The sequence below is a fragment of the Corythoichthys intestinalis genome, chromosome 12 (genome assembly GCF_030265065.1).
Source record: "Corythoichthys intestinalis isolate RoL2023-P3 chromosome 12, ASM3026506v1, whole genome shotgun sequence".
In the NCBI taxonomy this organism is placed as follows: Eukaryota; Metazoa; Chordata; class Actinopteri; order Syngnathiformes; family Syngnathidae; genus Corythoichthys; species Corythoichthys intestinalis.
This window is the reverse complement of record NC_080406.1, coordinates 50,028,582-50,046,610: the sequence shown is the minus strand read 5'-3', so window position 1 is coordinate 50,046,610 and position 18,029 is coordinate 50,028,582. Positions and strand designations below refer to the sequence as shown.

Sequence of the window (18,029 nt, the reverse complement as noted above, 5' to 3'; positions counted from 1 at the left end):
TAAACGGACACAATTTGGTGCAGACTCATTTGAAAGCACTTATCTGAACAGAACACATCACATATGGTACGCTCAAATTTCCATCTCACAACCTCTTGTATAGCCCTTAAAAGTGTAGGAAAGAACAACATTTTACCGTGATGATGAATTCCCATTAAATTGCTCAAAGGTCTGTATTTGGACATTTTTAAATCTTAAGGGTGGTGATATGTTACTTGTTTTTGAGAAGTGATATTAAATGCATAAAACGCATTAGAAGAAAAACCTGAAGTTCCAAATCTTAATTTCTTCTACCAATTCATGCCCCCACAAACACTTGTATTTAAATTACAGTATTTTTAAACAAGGAAAAACGCATTCCGTGCAGAAAACAATGACATTTTATTTTGTAAAATATATTTTTTATCCAACTATATACAAGAAATATTTTTTTGAAAAAATGAACAAAAACAACACAAATTATATACAGTATATACATATATTATCTAAAACTTGACTTTTTGAATGGTCCAAATCTGTTTTCTTTGGTGTCTTTTTACAGAATCTTGTCAAGTTTATGTAAGTCCCTATTTGTATGTCATACTATTAGCATTTCATACTTTAAGAACCCCTCTTTCCTTTGATCCGGGTAATAGCCAGGGTCCTCCAATGCAGCAGGGCTCAATTTTTGCGACTGGCCACTCTATTTCACTGCTTTCACCTTCATGATGTTTTTCATTCCTTAAAAAAAGAAAAACACAACAATTCAGTTTTTAATCTATTCCAACTCAATACAGGTGATGACAGTTAATCACATGCTAAATGTGGAAGTAATAAATCATGATGAAATCCGAATCTCCAAAGTGTAAAGCCATTCCCAGGTAGCAATAGCCATAAATTAAGTTATTACTAGGGTGAATCAAGACAAAGTAGTCATTTCACACTCGATATTTTCTGTATACTTGTATTAGTTAGCTCTGCTAGCACATTAACAAATATGTATAAATTACGATGATTCGGCATGCTTTCCTCAAGTATTAAATTTCTGATATGAGAATGGAGTGATTTATTAGCTGTTGAAAACTTATGTTAAAATTGGACTAAATAAAAAAAAGTAAGTCGCTATTTCAGGGAAAAACGTATACGATATGTTAAATATTACTATTGGTCCTGAAAATATAGGTGATTATCTCTGCATTTGTCAATTTTTGTGCATCTAGCATAAAACCTGAGATTTTTATAGCCATTTTAAATTTTGTTATACTTATATGAAAAATAATTAATCTGGATTTTTTAAAATCAGGGAACGACTTTGAATTTTTTTATGCCGCTTCTTATGGACACTCACATATGCCTAGGTGAGGTGCCTGATTTGGTTTTTGGTCATTAGCGGTTTGGTTTTGAAAATATTAGAATTTTAAGTTTTTAAAAATAGGCCCCCTACAAAGCGGCCCCACGCCCTGTTTCCCGTCAACTGACACTGAAGTCTATGCTAGTAATTATTATAAGAGTCATGATTAAAGTAGATCAAATGAAATCAACACGTGAGAACATTATAAGACCGACCAACAGATGTGCTGTTCATTAAAAAAGGCACCACTTTTTGTCAGTTGTTGTAAACCAATAAGCCCCTGAAGTTTCCCTGGTTACCTCCGACTCTTGTGGAGCTTGTCTGCATTAGTTTTGGGGATAAGCCTTGGCTCCTTGAGTGCCTCCCCCAGGTGGATGGTGTGCTCCTGGATCAGCTTCCGGATTTGTTTGATCCATTCCATCTTGGTCTCGCGAGTAGAAGCCTATTGATAAGAAAGACGGTTGAAGGTTAATGTCATTTAGAAATCAACCACTTTAGAGAATTTTCACTCTGTCTTTCCACACAAGTCTGAACAAAACACCTAACCACCTCTCATTCGGTGTAGTTTTAACAAATATATGATGTTCTTCTACATTTATTTAATAATTAATCTGTTAGAACAGTGTGTGGAAATCTCACACTGGTCAAACTAAAGGAGGAAAAGAGGAGAGGAAGAACGTCTAACCTTCAGAACAATCTTGCTCGATGTCCAGGTTCGGCCCAAGGAAAAAGCTAACTTGCAGGGGTCTCCTTTCAGGTGCTCTGTAAGCTTTATCTCGGCTACCTAAGGAAGAAATGGAATGATCGTCTTTAATGAGAATGAGCTTATCAGAGGGACAGCACATGTTAGAGGATTTGGAGAGAAAGTCGGTGAGGCCAGACGGTGGTTTGGGCATGTGATAGTAAGTATATTGGCAAAAGGATGCTGGATTTCTATATGCCAGGCAGGAGGTCTAGAGGATGACCAAAGAGGAGGTTTATGGATGTAGTTAAGGACGACATGAAGGTAGTTCATGTGAGAGCAGGGGTTGCGGAGGACAGGGTTAGATAGAGTCAACTGATTAGCTGTGGCGACACCTGAAGGGAAAAGCCAAAAGAAAAAGAGGAAGATTGTATCGGTAGAAAGTGTGTTAAAGATGACTTACATTGAGTTTTCTCTTATATAAGTACCTGCTCTTCCCCTTGTCGTCCTTGACTACCTTACAGAGCACCAAGGACTTCTTCAAGAGGAAGAGTTGTCTTTTTTTCCCCATCTTGAATGGGATCTTTGAATCCCACACCTTGACGGAGTCTTGTAGGAGCAGTTCTCCTTGAGACTCAATACTGTCATCAAAACCTGAAGGAAGAGAGATTAAGCAATGTAAGCAAATTTACAGTATCTTCAACAATGAGCAAATTAATCGTTCCCATGTTCAGTCACCTTCCAGCACGGAGAGATGCATGGCATCGTTTGCTCTCTTGGGAATGCTAAGAGTCACATCAAGGGCTTTTTTGAGCTCGGCTTTCCCTTTCTCACAGCATTCCAGCAGATCCTAAAAAAGGCAAAAAATACATTTAAAAGGTCGCAAAAAATTATTGCCATAGAACAGAGAAAATATACTGTAGATACATCTGTAAGCGGTTTTGTTTTCATCAACAATGACTATGACGAAAACGTGTTTCAAGCTAGGCTGCGTTCCATCTTGCTTGTTTGGAAACACATGGTAACATTTGTTATCTCATCTTGGCAAGAGAGATTATGCAATGTTGCTTTAGCCATTAAAGGTCTGTGCTGGTTGATCATCACACACTAAATGTAACTCGTCACATCGGCATAGCATAACAGTTAGCATTAACTTTAACATCAACTTCATCATCATTAACATCAACTTTAGCATCAACTTCAGCATGGCAAGTATCCTCCTAAACACTTGGACAATTTGTTTTTGCATACAGTTCTTGGCTTCTAAGTCGGTTTAACTGAAAATAATGTAATGCTTTTCCTGCTCATCACGAAGTTGGTGTTTTCCTTGTAGACGTTACAATATGTGCTCGTTTGTCTACGTTCATTTGAATATCTGGGAACGTTTATTTATTTATTTTTAACTAAAACGTTTGAATTTTACAGACGAAAACATTTTGAGCAACTGTCGACTAGAAGTAGACAAAATTAGTTTGTGATTTCGTCGACTAAAACTAGACGAAGACGAACACATTTTGAAATAACTAAAATATCGACTAATAAGATTTTCCGTCCAAAAGACGCTAAGATTGGAATTAAAAGGGCTGCCAAAAACAACACTGCCTGTGAGTTTATGTTCTATGATGTGTCTTTTTGTTTTAATGAAATTGCAAATCAAAAATCGATAACTTTGTGTAAATTAGCAATGCTTCTTTTATAAAAAAAAAAAAAAAAAAAAAAAAAAAAATACAAAAAAAAACTGCAAGCCAGAGTCTTAAATCTTACAATAGAACCACTATAGACAGCAACTGAGTGAGAACAGGTGCTATGGAACACACAAATTGTGATGTTGAGCGGTGGTTTAAAGTGTTTTCATCTGGTGTGTCGTGATTGTATCTTCTGCAATTTTACGTTGGTTTACCAAATAATAAACTTGATTTTTTTTCCCATACCTTGAGCAGGAGTGGATATTTTGTAATTCTCTGTACTGGCTTCAGCAGGTAAGAGTTGACACAGTACGCGAGTCCGTGCTTCTGCTGAATTTTCTGTTGAGAAAGAGAGAAATGAATGTAAGACAATGACGCTCCATGTCTTGTAGTTTCATTTTCGATCGCCATGATTTTTAACTTACATGAAAATAGGTCACAGCATGCTCCACGATGAGCCGAGTGGATTCTACGTTATTCTTGCAGTATTCCACGTATAACTGGAATTTATCAGCCTATTAAAAAAATGCTCAGTATTATTTAAGATCATTTTGCAGTAAGATTATGGTTACTGAGGAAACGATATACATACCCATGTGACAAAGCACTTTCCGACATCTTCAGGGACGTGCTCGTATTTTTCCAGCTCTTTGAGAAAGATGCTGAAGAAAGATGGGGCAAGGAAGCAAATTAATACATTTCAAAATAAGAGTGGTGGTCATTGCTGTTAAATGTTTGCATACATCTCATTCAATGATGTGGAAAAGTGCAACTTGTGGTCATGTCTGTAATGTAAGGCAATGATTATTGATACTGCTAATTGACCAGGAATAGCCTATTTGTTAAGCTTGGTCCACTCTACGTAAAGTATAAATCATTTTTGAGAAAAGTCACTGCTAATGCTTACCTGTGATGGAATTCATAAAGCTCCAAAATGTTCCCAAAGATGACGTGCTCTAAATTAGCGAGTCCTGGAGGGATCTCTTTCTCCTTGGTCAACATCTCTGCCATGTAAATCTGCATGATACCAAACAAAGATAAACTTGTTTGTAGAGATTGTCATGAAAAAAAAAAAGCATTTAAATAGAAAAGAAACTCACGTCAATGCATTCCCGTAGGTCTCGCACGTAGGCCTTTTCTGTTTCAATCAACTCCTTCAAAATAAACCTAAATGAAAATATAAACAAGGCATGAGTGTGTCTGTTGTTATTGTCTGTCAAACTGCATTATTAAATTCATTAATGGCATAATTAGTCACATACATTTTTTTGCGCTCAGCCTTTTTTTTCTTTTCGTTGAAGGCGTCCGCAGTGGCAGGATGGATGTCCATTTGGTGCTCCAATGTGCTGGTCACCATATTCTCGGCGCAGTTGCTCAACAGTCCCTCTATATCAGAGCCTGATGAACCCACTGAGCACTCTATTATGTATTCTGCACACAATAAGTAGAGGAAAAAAATGAATAAGCAAGCACTGATGGGCACATCGAGTGGTTTAATAAACCAGTGATGGTGGGCCACGAGAGATCATCGAGTGTGCAGTGGAAAATCTTCCAGGTTCACCTAAGAGGTCAAAGCTCGATAACGGCATGGGGCACTCATTTAACGCATTGGCTGCCATGCATTGACAACACTCAACGTCCAATCCATTTTGACTGGGAGAGGCTATGGAAGTGAGTGATCGCTGCCAGCTCTTTGAGTTAAAAGACCAAAAGGTGAGTATTCACAGGCAGTCCTCCCAGTTAAAAGGAACTGGACGTCAATCATTGTTAATGGCATGGGATGAATATCACGATTTTTCTTTCCCAAGCAAATTTAGAGTGTTATTGGAGCAATAACCAGAGTGTATTTCTGTTTTTTTTTTTAATCAACATGTTATTCATTTCTAATTTCATTTTTTTTCTGGAAAAAAACAAAAAAAAAAAATAATTAAATGATAGCTACTAATGTTTTACAACAAATGTTATAGCCTGCATGAGCCAAAACGTTATGTCCACGTTTGTGAATGCCAAATTTCGGTGGGTTTAAGGTCAATTGTTATTGTTGGTGGTGGTTTATTTATTACCAAAAAAAAAAAAAAAAAAAAAAAAAACGCATACACGTTCTTGGAACGCACTACCTGCATAGCATAACAGAGGGGTGTCCCATACGGCCCATTGCCGTTTAAACTACTCAATTCATCTTAAATCACATCGCACGTTGAAAAAAGTTTTGCAAATGTTAAATACTGTGCAAATGATTGAACATAAAACATGATGAATAGCTCCCTTCGCATTTGGCGTCGAGCACGAGCAGTTTAATGATGAAGATGAATTAAATAATAACCAGCATGCAAAATACTGCATACATTTTAGCAATTAACGGCTGAAATTTAGCACAACGCTACCGTTGTTTTCGACCCGACAAAAGTGAATTACGCATACCAGTCAGTTAAACGTTAAGCACAATTAGGCAAAAAGGATAACAAAGACGTTGAAAACGGCTGAAAAAAAGATGCTGAAACTACCGATATTTTCCGTCGAACATTGTCACAAATAAAACGTTAATTTTAAATTCATGGAAACAACTTGGCACGACGCATAACGAAGCAAAGACGAACGAAGCTCACTAAAAGCCACAAATTTAACTTTGTAAAAGCTAGCATCCTAGCATTTTTTACACCGTTATTTGATAGTTCTCAGCTTAGTTTTTTTCATCGAAGCACTCAAGTGAGCAAGCATCTATCATTCGGTGACTAAACTATACAACTATAAGTGAATCAAACTTACCTCCCAGGCTTTCAGTGTTTGCAAAAAGTTGAGATCCAAGGTGTTCCGTAGTGGTAGAAAAGTTCGTCAAAGTGAGTCGTGTGTCTCCAGATGAGTCGCGTGCAATCAACTGCAGCATCTGACTGAATGACATCTGCTGAATGCTGTAGGGCTGTAGGTGATGCTGCACGTGACATCAAAGACCAAAAAGCTGACCAATCACGCTCTTACCTTGTCATGCTCTTTGATCTCGATTTTGACCTTAACCCCACCTCCTTCGGATCTCCGGTATGTGATGGGGGCACTTGTAGCCATTTTCTTCTTCTCCCAAATTGATTTTACTCGTCAAGTTTTTTACATTACATTGAGTTTTCAAACATTTTACAGTAACATTAACCCATTTTGTATGGAATCCTAAAAGTGTCAAAGTTAGCTAAATTAAAACAACATATTGAAATGAATAGGATTTTGATAGATAACAGACAAATTGTGTAATATGGTCCTTACGTTGTAAAATAAAATATTATTTTTCTGGAAATAAGTTTTCCACAAAGTATTTTTTTTATTTCATAATGCATTTTTTAACAATATCCCTTCTATTTCATAATGTAGTTTTCAGTGTTGTCACAGATTAGTTGAAAAAGTAAATTAATGACTGATTTCTGATCACGCCTCAAAAAATAATCTCGTTACTTTACTAATTACTTTCTTATCAAAGTAACTAAGTTACTTTTTACCAATTTTCCTCCCTTTCCTGCCTCAACATAAAAATGACAACAGAAAAATGTAAATGAATTTTCCCAAAAGGGTCAAAGTTAGCTAAATTAAAACAACATTTTCAAATAAATACAATTTTGATAGATAACAAATTGTGTAATATGGCCCTTACACTGTAAAATAAGAAAAAACTCACGCCTCAAAATATAATCTTGTTACTTTACTGATTACTTTCTTATCAAAGTAACTAAGTTACTTTTTACCAATTTTTCTCCCTTTGCTGCCTCAACATAAAAATGGCAACAGAAAAATGTCACAGCATGTAAATGAATTTTTCACACAAGGCTTACTGGTAATCTTCAAGTTAGCGGGGGTTTAATTAGTCGATGGGGTTTATTTCAGCCACTATTGACTCGCGCTAGCTTAGCCACTCCGGAGCCATGAAACTAACAAGTAACTGACAAACTGCACGGAACAATGACTCACGCTAGCTTAGCCACTCCAGAGCCGTGAAACTAACAACCTGAGAAACTACATGGAAATTGTTCAAATCAACTCCAATGACTAATTAATCCCCCGTTAACTCGAATATTAAGCCTAAAGTAAAAAATTCTAAACTTCCCCTTGAAAATAAATATCTAGCCGTTGTCTAAGTAAGTTGTCTATAAAATTTGTAAAGCAATAAAACAAACAACAAAAATGAATGAAATGAACAAGAATCCTTCCAAGTATTTCATAATGGGTCCAAATTGTTTTTCGAACAGATCATGTGACTAGCACATGAGAGACGGTCCTTTGCTTTGCTTCGCAAAAGCTACAGCTGAGGAGGCAAGATGGATATTTAGAATTTCTTTAAACCTAAGCTTCCAAAAGGTCCAACAACTGAGCTTCAACCGAGGATAGAACACGAACAGTGTCAAGACGTACAGTATATACCAGGGGTCATGAATTAAAAATCTTCTGGGTCCGAAATTAAAACATTACAACAATCTCGGGTCCGGAAATATTTTTAATGCTTCCTTTTTTCCAAAAAATACAAACGTATCTTTACGTGGCCATGCTGATAATTACAACATTAAAACAAGTGCTACCGTCTCTGAACAGATGAGCCATAGCGGTCTTGTGCTGCTGCCAGGTAAAATTAACAAAAATGTGTTGGTCCACTCTGTTTTCTGCATCAATCTTGCCTAGTTTTGAGCACGCCATTTGCCGTACCTTTTTCACATCTTCCTCCAACTTCATTCGGCTCAGTATTTGGCTGTCACTCCGTGGAGTCTGGAAAGCGAGTGTGAAACATGCTGTTCTAAAAATAACTTTCAAATGCTTCACTCCCATTGGCTGGCTCATGCGTGCCACCGCTAAGGTTTTTGTTTGTTGCCCATCTCCGCTCTGCAAACCAGCAGACAAAAATGATTTTTGTTGTTGCAACGTGTAATAGTCGCGACAGCTTGAGATCCGGTCCAGACGGCTCGGGGGTCCGGAACCGGACCGAGGTCTGCGGTTCCGTGACCTCTGGTATATACTGTATATACAGTACAGGCCAAAAGTTGACACACTTCATTAAATGCAATACAAATGATGGTCCCAACACCATTGAAAAGGCAACATGTTTTGCCCCCCCAATAGAAGTCAAACTCTGCCTAACGGTAAAAACTGTAACTATAATGTACGAAAATGCTGGTTACAGATACAAACTGTAGAAGTGCTCTTGTTACCTATAGGCTGTGCTTTGAGTTGTATAGCGCTGTGTTGTAATTTCAAATGGTTCCTTGATTTAGATGTGGTGATTTTAGCGGTCGACAGTCTTTTTGAGCCAGTGCAAAGCGTTTGCAACTCACAGAGATATTTTTTTCATCTTTACTGGACAAAAATGTGAAGTAATGACTGTATTTCCAGTGAGCAAATGCAGCCGTTTGTGGTATCTCTCCTGCCTCTTTGCTCTTTCACTGTTCGTGTTCTGACGAAATAGCTAGCTAGGCTATGTCGTGTTGGCCGCCGCAGGCTCAGCCCAGTGTTGTTAATCTTACTTTAAAAAAGTAATTAATTACAGTTAAAAATTACTTCTCCCAAAAAGTAATTGAGTTAGTAACTCAGTTACCTGAATGTAAGAATAATTAGTTACTTGGCAATGAAACTGGTGTTCCTCTTCATGTTTTTTTTTTTCATTCCCCCCCCCAAAAAACAAAAAAAAAAAACAGGTCACACTCTGTGGAGTTCAAAGGGTTTTTGGGATAATTGGCCCTAACCCAATTCCTTACCCTAAACTTAACTAGATACAGGGGTATTGCGGATATTATGATAACTAGATTGTAACCTTTTCTATGTTTGGAAGTCATTTAATGTTGTGAATCAACCGATAAAGTTGTTAAGATTGCTCCCATAATTGCATTAGTTCCCTTCTGTCTACTTTCGACATGTGAAAGTTTTGAAACTGTGTCATCGTTTAAGGATAGATTCGAGTTAAGATTTTGCCGATTTTGGAGAACTTTAGAGAAAAAGTTACTTAGGTTCGCTAAGAAGTTTCTCTAGAACAGAGCCTTCCTGAGGAGTCTAATGCTTTAAGATGGCGTCTGTTTACGAACACCGGCGAGTCTATCATTTCGCATCTAGTTCTCTATACATGTGCTAACGACGCAGTGTCTGTCATTTCGCATCTAGTTCTATATACATATGATATCTACAGTAGATTCGTGTGGGCTTAGTTTGTAGGCTACAGTAAGGTATTACTGGAGCCACCTAGAATCGCGTTTGCAACGGCGTCACAACTCACTTGCCTCCTCCCTACTCCCGCACTGCTCTCTCGTCTTTCAGACTTTTCTCTCGTCATTCAACAAACGTAGTAACGCATAGTAACGCACACCTTTACATCCCCAGTAACGGTAACCTGTGTTGCCAAGATGAGAAAAGTAATTAGTTAGTTTTCACTACTGAAAAAAATGACGCCGTTATACTCTAACGCCGTTATTAACAACACTGCGCGTGACCCGTTCTTTTTTGTCCTCCGATAAGAAAACGTGACATGTGATGGTACTCTCAAACGCAAGTGTAACATTTCTATTCGAAATGCTCTACGTAAATGACTACAGTATTCTTCATTCTAATTCATTATGAGGCAATAACAAAACAGTAACGCACAGACTCTAAGGAAACTTTAATCAGATTACTGGTTTGGAAAAATGAACGCGTTTGATTGCTTGTTACTGAAAGAAAGTAATCAGATTACAGTAACGTTTTACTGACAACACTGGTCGTTTTTCAGCACAATGATATTTTCGAGATAAAAAGCGTCTTTCACCAAGAATTTTTCTCACAATATCTTTTTCCACAAGCGCCTTTATATTTAGTAGCATCATGACTCTATGCTCTAAAGAAGATAGGGCGGCTATATTCCCCCGTTTCTTTCTGAGCAAAATAGCTCTGAATATTTGCAATGAAGATAAATATCTCGGCCACTTCATATCTGAAGACTTGTCAGATGACAGGGATATTCTTCGTCAACGTAAACTTAATGCACAGGCAAACATGCTTAAAAGAAGATTTTTTAATGTGCTCCCTCCACTTGACACAGACAATTTGTCAACAATATGCCGCCTCTTTTCAAAAGGAGGGCAAGTTTTTTTTTTTTTTCCGGCCAGCAGCAGCCACTGTAGGTAATCTAAAAAGATGTCAATGTTGTGGATGTGGGGAACATACACCGCTAATTTTGCTACTGAAAGTCCAACCTGCAGTCATGTGAAAAAATGAGGACACCACATTAAATATTCCGTTCTTTCTTAAGAAATGTTCACATATCAATTTCTGATCTTGTTTTTCTTTATCCCTGGAAAAGAAAGTGACTTGATTGCAGGCAAACAACAAAAATTAACATTGTTTTACTCACTAAATCCAAATATATCAACAAAAATGCATATTCTAACTGAGGTAAAAGTTACCACCTTTGGCTGAAATAACGTCAGTGACTGCCCCACTCCTCAATGCAGAATACTGTACTTTCAACAGTGACTAACTGTTGAAGTGAGAGAAAACAGCATGGTGAGATCAAAGGAGCTGTCCACTGTCCGGGAAATAGTCTACAAGCGGATGACATTCAAAAGAACTGCCAACATGCCCAGGTCTAGCCGTCCAAGCAAGTTCACCATGAGAGTAGACCGCAAGATGCTAAAAAAAGTCTCCAAAACCCCTAAAATGTCATCAGGGTACCCACAGCAGGCTCTTGTTATTGTTGATGTTAAAGTACATGGCTCTACAATCAGAAAGAGACTACGTAAGTTTAACCTCCATGGTAGGTGTGCAAGGAGTATACCTATGCTCTCCAAAAAGAAGATGAAGGCCAGACTAAGGTTTGCCAGAGTGCATGTAGACAAAGACCAGGACTTCTGGAATAATGCTCTTTGGACAGAGGAATCTAAAATTGAATTATTTGGACATCAGAACAGAGGACATTTTTGGATTAAACCAGTGCTTCTCAATTATTTTCTGTTACGCCCCCAGCAAGACGTAAATGTTTCGCGCCCCCCCAAACTCTCCGCCGCTACTGTAAATAGTATTATTCGTCTATAAAATTACTATTATAAATACGCATCTGCCAAACATTGTGTCCTTTTTTTCTAATAAAGAAAAAAAGTAACAGATCAACTTATAATAAAGTATAACTTTATTAACATTGTTTTGTTTGTAACAGAGAAGACTTGACGTGCATCAATTTGCCTGAATTAAAAAAAAAAAAGTCACATTCAAACTGTAAAAATACACGCAAGGTATTTTTGACCATTTGATACAGAAAAATAAAATGTAATAAAATCCGTAAATTATAACAAATTCAAATTGATTAGAAACATTTACTCATGAGGACAACATGCCAAAAAATTTGACCGAAAAAACAAAAATGAATAACGGAAAAAAAAGAGTGTCCTTGGACAGAAGGACAGTTTTTATTTTTGCTGCTCACACTCAGTATTACCTCCTTTGCAATGGTGTGGAGTCATTTTGCAATGAGAATGCGAACAATGCTCACTGGTTTACTGACAAAGCAGGACTATTGTTGGCAATATTCGGCACGTTTTCGCTGAAAAACAATCAAGCGGCTTATCAATGAGATTGGGGTCGAATGTCTTTAACTGGCGTCTTAACTGATTTGGCTTCTGGCAGTCCGCTATAATTATTTTCAGACACAGTAAACGGTAGTCTTTCCTCATCACCCCACTGTATTAAAAGTCAAAGCTAAAAGGCAAACGACACGAAAAAAGCGCATTCTCGGCGGCCGAGGTAGAACCGTAGGTGAGGGCGGTCGTCGTGACGATCCCAAGCCGAAAATGGCACTTCTCGGGCGGCGACATGAGAACCGGACAAGACTCGCTGCGTGAGTGAGTCCGGTCGGAAAACGGCTTTCGAAAACGGCGGCGGCGCACTGCTCTTCATATCTGTTTTCTGTGTGCTGAGTGCTCTTCCTTAGTTCAAAAATACTGCACGCACTCTGAAAATGAGAGCGCCACTGCCACCCACTGAGTGGATGTGCAAGTACACTTTATTCCAGTCCGGCAAAAAAAAAAAAAGAAAAGAAAAAAGCATGTTCCCCGAGGACACATGCGCCCCCCCTGGCATCGCTCTGCGCCCCCCCAGGGGGGCGCGCCCCACTGTTTGAGAAGTACTGGATTAAACTCAATGCAGCATTCCAGGAAAAGAACCTCATACCAACTGTGAAGCATTGAGGTTGAAGTGTCATGGTTTGGGGATACTTTGATGCAGCAGGACCTGGCCAGCTCATCATCATAGAATCCACCATGTATTATTTCGTGTATCTGAGGGTGCTTACGGAACATGTGAGATAATCTGTGAATAAATTAAAGCTGAGGTGAAACTGGACCCTGCAACATGACAATGACCCAAAACATACCAGTCAATCCACCAAGGACTGGCTGAAAAGAAATGGAGAGTCATGGAATGGCCGAGTCAAAGCCCAGATCTTAATCCCATTGAGATGCTGTGGGGTGACTTGAAATGGGCTGTACATGGCATAAACCCTTCAAACATCTCACTGTTGAAAGTATTCTGCGTTGAGGAGTGGGGCAAACTTTCTTCAGACCGATGTCAAAGACTGGTAGATGACTACAAAAAGCGTCTCACTGAAGTTATTTCAGCCAAAGGGGGTAACACTAGCGATTATGTGGAAGCAGTAGTCTTTTACCTGAAGGAAGGCTCCATTTTTATTCATTTGTTGTTATTCCCTGACTAAGAAGTTTTGTCAGTTATATTCAATTTATGTATTTGGACAGACAGCGTTGAGTGGACTTAAGACAAATGCTTCTTTTTTTGCATTCCTGGATAGTTAAAAGATTTTTAACAGGTTTGTATTGATTGTGTCTGTTATCAATTAATTAAAGTAATCAATATTAATTTAAGTTATGGTTAAATATTGCGATTTAAATTTGCTATTAAAATCCAGACATTTATATTGTAAATTTTCAAAATGTTTCCTTAGTAGTTTTTGAAAAGGTTTGAATGAAACGGTGTACCCCCTGAACCAATACACATGAACATTGGTATTAGTCAATACGGATTTATTTAAACAGATCATTTAGCTTATCAATTAATTCTGTTCATATTCGTGAGAAATGTAGCCCTCACCCCTGTTCACCCAATCTGTTTGGTTTTATGAATGTCCCGTCCCCAGCAAACAGTGTACATCCAGGTTATGCTGTTACTGTATATCGTCCCTACCAATATTGAGACCAAACCTACACTCTTGATGCAAGGAGTTAAGCACAATGAATTTTTTCCCCCAAGTTTTACTTGGAACCATAAACAGCGTCTATTTATGTTTTTATTCATTTAAATTGTATTAATTTAATTTTTATCAACATTGTATGTGTAACCAGGACGGCAAGGCAAGACTAGTCGACCAGCCATTGACTCGCCCTAGCTTAGCCATTCCGGAGCCCGAAAACTAACAAATAACTGACAATTTGCACAAAATTTGTTTAAATCAACTCCAAAGACTAATTAAACCCCCGCTAACTCCAAGATTAAGCCTAATGTAAAAAATTCTGAACTTCCCCTTTAAAATAAAGACCTAGCCGTTAAAATGTTGTCTTCAAAAGTTGTAAAGCAATAAAACAAACAATAAAAATTAATGAAATGAACAAAAATCCTACAACGTAAAGTTTTCATACTGCGTCAAAATCATTTTTCGAACAGATCATTAGACTAGCACCTCGGAGACTATCCTTTGCTTTGCTAAGCCAAAACTACACCAGAGGAGGCAAGATGGATATTTAGAATTTCTTTAAACCTAAGCTTTCAAACGCTGCCAACAACAACTTGAACAGTTGATTGAACTCGAACAGTGTCAAGATGTGTATATACACATATATACAGTATTGGCCAAAAGTTTGGAGACACCTCAAAGGTGGATACTTTGAAGAATGTAGAACACAAAACCTGTTTTCAGTTATTTAATTTTTTTTGCCATTCCACATGTTCGTTCATAGTTTTGATGTCTTCAGTGAGAATATACAATAGTAGTGAAAATATATAAAACGCAAAAATCATGAAGTGTGTCCAAACTTTTGACTTTTGTTTCAGTCTTCAACATGCTTTTCCCCCAGTCCCACAAATGTAAAACTTCACCTATGATTACAAACTCTAAGTATAAAATGCACATAATTACACATATTATAAAGGCTGGTTACAAACTGTAGAAGTGCTGGCTGTCTCGTTACCTATCGGCTTTGATTCGAGTTTTTTCGCGTTGTCCAAGTGCTTCCTTGTTGAATTTGATGTCGAGTTTTTAGCGGTCGACAGTCTTTCTGAGCCTGCGCAGAGTTTGCAACGCACGGAGATATTTTTGTCATCTTTACTAGACGGATATGTGAAGTAATGGCTGTATCTCCAGTGAGCAAATGCAGCCGTTTGTTGTATCTCTCCGGCTCCTTTACTGTTAGCATTCTGATAGGTAGCCACTAGCCAGGCTACAGACCCTACTCACAAACGTCACACAATGACGTGTCGCTGTATCCGGCCGCCATATTGTCCGTCATTGTTTATCCGTGTTCTCAATGGTTTCAATTATTTGATGCCTAAATCGATATTTTTCGACCAGCTGTCTTCGCCGTCTCTGCCTGACATCTGCTACCCTGATATCTACAACTATCTTGTCCACAGAAACTCAGCCTATTCTCACGAAACTTTGAAAAACTTTAAGAGCAGCACTCTAAGCAACATTACCCCGTGTGACCCTTTATTTCCAATTTTCTAAAATGGCGACAATCAATTAAAAAAAAAGTTGACTGCGATGGCCGACGCTTCAAGGATAGGTGGATATTGGACTATTTCTTCAATAAAACACGCAACAACAGTGTCTGCCTCATTTGCAAAGAGACAGTCGCTGTTTTCAAAGAGTTCGATGTGACGCGATATTACCAAACAAGACACGCTGACATGTACATTACAGGGAAGATACGCAGCAGGAAATTATAGCAACTTGAAGCTAGTTTAATTTCACAGCAGCAATATTTCGCAAGAGCCCGAGTGTCGAAAGAGAACGCCACAAAGGCGAGATTCACTTGGTACCAGCTAAATATTATTCAAAAAATAATGATGGCAGAAGAATTAAACATCTTGAATTTGAAACCGTATGTTGTCAGCGATTAGCCTCGCAATGATCTTAATTGTGGTTGTCAGCCCAAAACCCTCTAAATATATATTAAATGCATCTTACCAGATATAAAATGACTACTACATAATCTGTGGTGATCGTTTGGTGCCCAGTTTTCTCGTCGAATTGCAGCAGTCCATCTCGCTCTCCTCTCCGGGTCTCTCGGAATACGGTAGAACTTCAAGTCTTTCCGTCTATCTTCTCTGTTACTGCAACCAACTGCCACACACGCCTTCACCATTTTGATTATTAATGTTAACGAGCAGAAAAACACGCCATAATAGGAGGAATTTACGTAGCGGTAATGCGTAAACCTGACGAGCTGACGGACAATATGGCGCGGAGGTGTGCATGTGACGTCATGTGAGTAGGGGCTATATTGTTGACCGCCGTGGCAGACGGCGCGCGCACAGGCAGAATGGTAATACACATGGCCCGTTTTTTTCCCCCAGATGAGAAAACGTGAGAAGTGATGTCACTCCCAAACTCAAACGCAGTATTTTTTTTTCAAATGCTCTTCGTACATGACTACAATATTCTTCATTCTACATACAGTATGAGGCAACAACAAAATAGTAACGCACAGGCACCGAGGAAACTAACATTAATCAGATTACTGGCTTGGAAAAATGAACGCGTTAGATTGCTCGTTACTGAAAGAAAGTAATCAGATTACAGTAACGCGTTACTGACAACACTGTGTCTGTTATTAATTAATTAAAGTAATCAATGGTAAAATTACGTTATGGTTAAACATTGTCCCCCCATGAGTCATCACCTTATCGTGGTGGAGGGGTTTGCGTGTCTCAGTGATCCTAGGAGCTATGTTGTCTGGGGCTTCAAGCCCCTGGTAGGGTCACCCATGGCAAACAGGTCCTAGGTGAGAGGCCAGACAAAGTATGGCTCAAAAAGACCCCTTATGATGAGCAACATTAATGAACCCCAGTTTCCCTTGCCCGGACGCGGGTTACCGGGGCCCCCCTCTGGAGCCAGGCCTGGAGGTGGGGCTCGAAGGCAAGCGTCTGGTGGCCGGGCCTGTTCCCATGGGGCCCGGCCGGGCTCAGCCCGAAAAGGCAACGTGGGTTCCCCTTCCCATGGGCTCACCACCTGTAGGAGGGGCCAAAGGGGTCGGGTGCGTAGGGAGTTGGGCGGCAGCCAAAGGCGGGGGCCTTGGCGGTCCGACCCCCAGCTGCTGAAGCTAACTCTTGGGACATGGAATGTCACCTCTCTGGCAGGGAAGGAGCCTGAGCTGGTGTGTGAGGCAGAGAAGTTCCGACTAGATATAGTCGGACTCTCCTCCACACACAGCTTGGGTTCTGGTACCAATCCTCTCGAGAGGGGTTGGACTCTCTTCCACTCTGGAGTTGCCCATGGTGAGTGGCGCCGGGCAGGTGTGGGCATACTTATTGCTCCCCGGCTTGGCACCTGTACGTTGGGGTTTACCCCGGTAGACGAGAGGGTAGCCTCCCTCCGCCTTCGGGTGGGGGGACGGGTTCTAACTGTTGTTTGCGCTTATGCACCGAACAGCAGGTCAGAATACCCACCCTTTTTGGAGTCCTTGTAGGGTGTGCTAGAGAGCGCCCCCTCTGGGGACTCCCTCGTTCTACTGGGGGACTTCAACGCTCACGTGGGCAATGACAGTGAGACCTGGAGGGGCGTGTTTGGGAGGAACGGCCCCCCCGATCAGAACCCGAGTGGTGTTCTGTTATTGGACTTCAGTGCTCGTCACGGTTTGTCTATAACGAACACCATGTTCAAACATAGGGGTGTCCATATGTGCACTTGGCACCAGGACACCCTAGGCCGCAGTTCGATGATCGACTTCGTAATCGTGTCATCGGACTTGCGGCCGCATGTTTTGGACACTCGGGTGAAGAGAGGGGCGGAGCTGTCAACTGATCACCACCTGGTGGTGTGTTGGCTCCGATGGCGGGGGAAGATGCTGGCCAGACCTGGCAGGCCCAAATGTATTGTGAGGGTCTGCTGGGAACGTCTGGCAGAATCCCCTGTCAGAAAGAGTTTCAACACCCACCTCCGGCAGAACTTCTCCCTTGTCCCGGGGGAGGTGGGGGACATTGAGTCCGAGTGGGCCATGTTCCGCACCTCCATTGTTGAGGCGGCCGATCAGAGCTGTGGCCGTAAGGTGGTTGGTGCCTGTCGTGGCGGCAATCCCCGAACCCGCTGGTGGACACCAGCGGTAAGGGATGCCGTCAAGCT

The 18,029-nt window shown here is 39.9% G+C and overlaps 1 protein-coding gene across 1 annotated transcript; it reads right to left on the bottom strand.

Annotated features, from left to right (window-relative positions):
- Positions 1 to 386: 386 nt before the first annotated feature.
- Positions 387 to 6,757, bottom strand: LOC130926859 (kalirin-like). Its single transcript, XM_057852146.1, has 13 exons — positions 6,674 to 6,757; positions 6,464 to 6,626; positions 4,960 to 5,128; positions 4,798 to 4,864; positions 4,605 to 4,714; positions 4,290 to 4,359; positions 4,123 to 4,212; positions 3,944 to 4,036; positions 2,751 to 2,862; positions 2,476 to 2,666; positions 2,016 to 2,114; positions 1,630 to 1,772; positions 387 to 720 (listed from the first exon to the last, which is right to left on the bottom strand). The coding sequence occupies exons 1-13, from the start codon at positions 6,755 to 6,757 to the stop codon at positions 594 to 596; spliced, it is 1,518 nt and encodes a 505-aa protein (XP_057708129.1). The 3' UTR covers positions 387 to 593.
- Positions 6,758 to 18,029: the final 11,272 nt, after the last annotated feature.

Bases quoted from the DNA above. Each gene is read 5' to 3' on its own strand.
- LOC130926859 (XM_057852146.1), bottom strand. From the start codon at position 6,757: ATGGCTACAAGTGCCCCCATCACATACCGGAGATCCGAAGGAGGTGGG. The intron at 4,865-4,959 runs GTATGTGACTAA...ATTTTCATTTAG, and splicing joins AAGGCTGAGCGCAAAAAAAT to GTTTATTTTGAAGGAGTTGA. The intron at 4,037-4,122 runs GTAAGTTAAAAA...CTTTCTCAACAG, and splicing joins ATGCTGTGACCTATTTTCAT to AAAATTCAGCAGAAGCACGG.